The sequence below is a fragment of the Tupaia chinensis genome, unplaced genomic scaffold (genome assembly GCF_000334495.1).
Source record: "Tupaia chinensis unplaced genomic scaffold, TupChi_1.0 Scaffold000709_1, whole genome shotgun sequence".
NCBI lineage: Eukaryota > Metazoa > Chordata > Mammalia > Scandentia > Tupaiidae > Tupaia > Tupaia belangeri.
Genome location: NW_006160232.1, coordinates 772036 through 774938, shown reverse-complemented (window position 1 = coordinate 774938; position 2903 = coordinate 772036). Strand labels below are relative to the sequence as shown.

General features: G+C 55.0%; 1 protein-coding gene across 1 annotated transcript; it reads left to right on the top strand.

Annotated features, from left to right (window-relative positions):
* The first annotated feature begins 591 nt into the window (after window positions 1-591).
* APLNR (apelin receptor) lies at window positions 592-2101 on the top strand. Its single transcript, XM_006160799.3, has one exon. It carries the CDS (start codon window positions 873-875, stop codon window positions 2016-2018), a length of 1146 nt encoding a protein of 381 aa, XP_006160861.1. The 5' UTR covers window positions 592-872; the 3' UTR covers window positions 2019-2101.
* Window positions 2102-2903: the final 802 nt, after the last annotated feature.

Genomic DNA, 2903 nt, shown 5'->3' with positions numbered 1-2903 from the left:
ATTCTAGGGAAGTCTCCTTATCCTGTGTCTGTAAACCACAAAAGTACTTAGAGACAGAGTGGAGTCAAATGAAGTGAGGGCAAGAGTAGGAACTGGGTCCTGCTGCAAAGCCTGGTCAGAGTAGGGGACAGGAGTGCAAGAGAGGAGGGGACCCCACTGACTGCCAGGAGGGTCTGCCAGATGCTCAGACTGTCCTGGGAAATCTCACACCTTCTTTGCCCCCTGCCCAGCCTGGCTCCAGCTCAGGCTGGATTTCAATCTGCATGATTCCATTTGGAGGGGATGGGAGGGGGTGAGACGAGGAGGGTGGAGAGGATTGAGGAGGGAGTGAGGGTGGCAAATGGCAGGCATGAGGTGGTGGCTAGATAAAACTGGAGGGACAGAGGCGGGGCAAAATTGGGTGACAGCCAAGGAGGAGGCGGGTGGAGGAGAGCAGGTTTGCACCCACAGATAAGGTTCTGCCCAGCACGGTAGGGGTCAATCTGGTCTACTTGCCCAGTGACAAGAAGGAAAAAAAAAAAAAGTGGGCTGTAACTTACAGATCTTAAGACTCACAAGAGAGGGCTTGGTCTGGAGGTGGGAGGAGGGAGTGCTGAGCCTAGGAGGAGACAGACTCCGAAGGGTGCAAGGAAGTGTCTTAGTTGAGACTGGGGCAGGGCAGGAGAGGGTGGAGGGAAGTCTGCAGGAGAAAGGCGTCCTCCAGGGTCTTGAGAATTCAGAGGCAGCTCTTCTTGCATGCTAGGAATAGCTCTGGGCACCTCCAGCCCTTCTGAGGCTCAAGCCAGCAGCTTGAGGTGCTTGTTGAGTTGGTGACAGAGCCACGGAGCTGGTACCCCTGGGACCTCCTGCCCTTCTTCTCTCCACTCCCCAGCATGGAGGAAGATTTTGACAACTACTATGGGGCAGACAACCAGTCGGACTGTGATTACACAGACTGGACGTCTTCAGGAGCCCTCATCCCTGTAATCTACATGTTGGTCTTCCTCCTGGGCACCACAGGCAATGGCCTGGTGCTCTGGACTGTGTTTCGGAGCAGCCGGGAGAAGAGGCGCTCGGCTGACATCTTCATCGCTAGCCTGGCGGTGGCCGACCTGACCTTCGTGGTGACCCTGCCACTGTGGGCCACTTACACATACCGGGACTATGACTGGCCTTTTGGGACTTTCTCCTGCAAGCTCAGCAGCTACCTCATCTTTGTCAACATGTACGCCAGTGTCTTCTGTCTCACCGGCCTCAGCTTCGACCGCTACCTAGCCATCGTGAGGCCAGTGGCCAATGCCCGACTGCGACTGCGGGTCAGTGGGACTGTGGCCACGGCAGTCCTGTGGGTGTTGGCTGCCCTGCTGGCCATGCCCGTCATGGTGTTTCGTTCCACTGGGACCTGGAGGGACCTGGAGAATAGCACCAAAGTGCAGTGCTACATGGACTACTCCATGGTGGCCACCTCGACCTCAGAGTGGGCCTGGGAGGTGGGTCTGGGAGTTTCTTCCACTGCTGTGGGCTTTGTGGTGCCCTTCACCATCATGCTGACCTGTTACTTCTTCATTGCCCAAACCATTGCTGGCCACTTCCGCAAGGAGCGCATCGAGGGCCTGCGGAAGCGGCGCCGGCTGCTCAGCATCATCGTGGTGCTGGTGGTGACCTTTGCCCTGTGCTGGATGCCCTACCACCTGGTGAAGACGCTCTACATGTTGGGCAACCTGCTGCACTGGCCCTGTGAATTCGACATCTTCCTCATGAACATCTTCCCGTACTGCACCTGCATCAGCTACGTCAACAGCTGCCTCAACCCCTTCCTCTACGCCTTCTTTGATCCCCGCTTCCGCCAGGCCTGCACCTCCATGCTCTGCTGCAAACAGAGCCAGTGTGGGGGCCCCTCCCACAGCAGCAGCGGAGAGAAGTCGGCCAGCTACTCTTCGGGGCACAGCCAGGGGCCCAGCCCCAACATGGGGAAGGGTGGAGAGCAGACGCATGAGAAATCCATCCCTTATAGCCAAGAGACCCTCGTGGTTGACTAGAGAATTGGGTGCCCCGGGCCCTGCCCCTGCCTTTGCCTTTGCTCTGACGACCAGGTAGTGGCTATACCTTCTCCCTTGGACCTCACTCCTTTTCTGTTACCTCATCCTGTCTTGTCGTGTCCTTCTCTTCCTCCTTTATTCTTTCTCTGAGGTTTGTGGGTTAATAGAAAGAGATGGAGCCCTGCAGACCCTTGCTGAGTCAGTCAATATTTGTGAGGTTGACCTGGTATGATTCTTAGCCCCTCTGAGCCTTCTCCATTAGTATACAGTGGGAGAAAGTCACACCGGCCCTAAAACGTTGACGTGTTAGTCCCGACGTTGGTTTTCCTCCATCCCCTTTTCTTAGATCTCTAGCCCTTTTTTCTTTATTTTCCTTTAGATTTTCTATCTCTGTAACGTTACCCTTACCTTCTGGTCCCGATTCCCCTCCTTCAGCGTGACCCACTCTCTCTGTGCCTGCTTCTTCCTCATTTATCTCCTTGTTCTGCAGGTTCCTAAGGGTTAAGAATCCTGAAGCTTGCAAAGATTGACCCTGTTCGAGCTCTTTATCCTGCTTTCTGAGAGCCAGCTGGGGCATGGGCTGGGGTGGGGTGTGCTGCACGTCAACAAATATCGAGTGTGCCGGGACTTTCTCTGAAATTGGGTCAGTTGGTTGTCATTTCAGGCACTGGGGCTAGAGAGTTCCCCAAAGAGAGCCCCCGCTCCTTCCTACAGCCCCTCTGTCATGCCAACACCCTACAGATTTCTTCAGTCCCTTTCATTCTTCCTCTAGTATCTGTGGGAACTGAAACATGGGGCTGATGAACAGACGGGATCCTGGTTTCATTATGAGTGGGGGAGTTGGAAGGAAACTAGAGAAAGGGGAGGGGAGGTCTGTATTTAGTC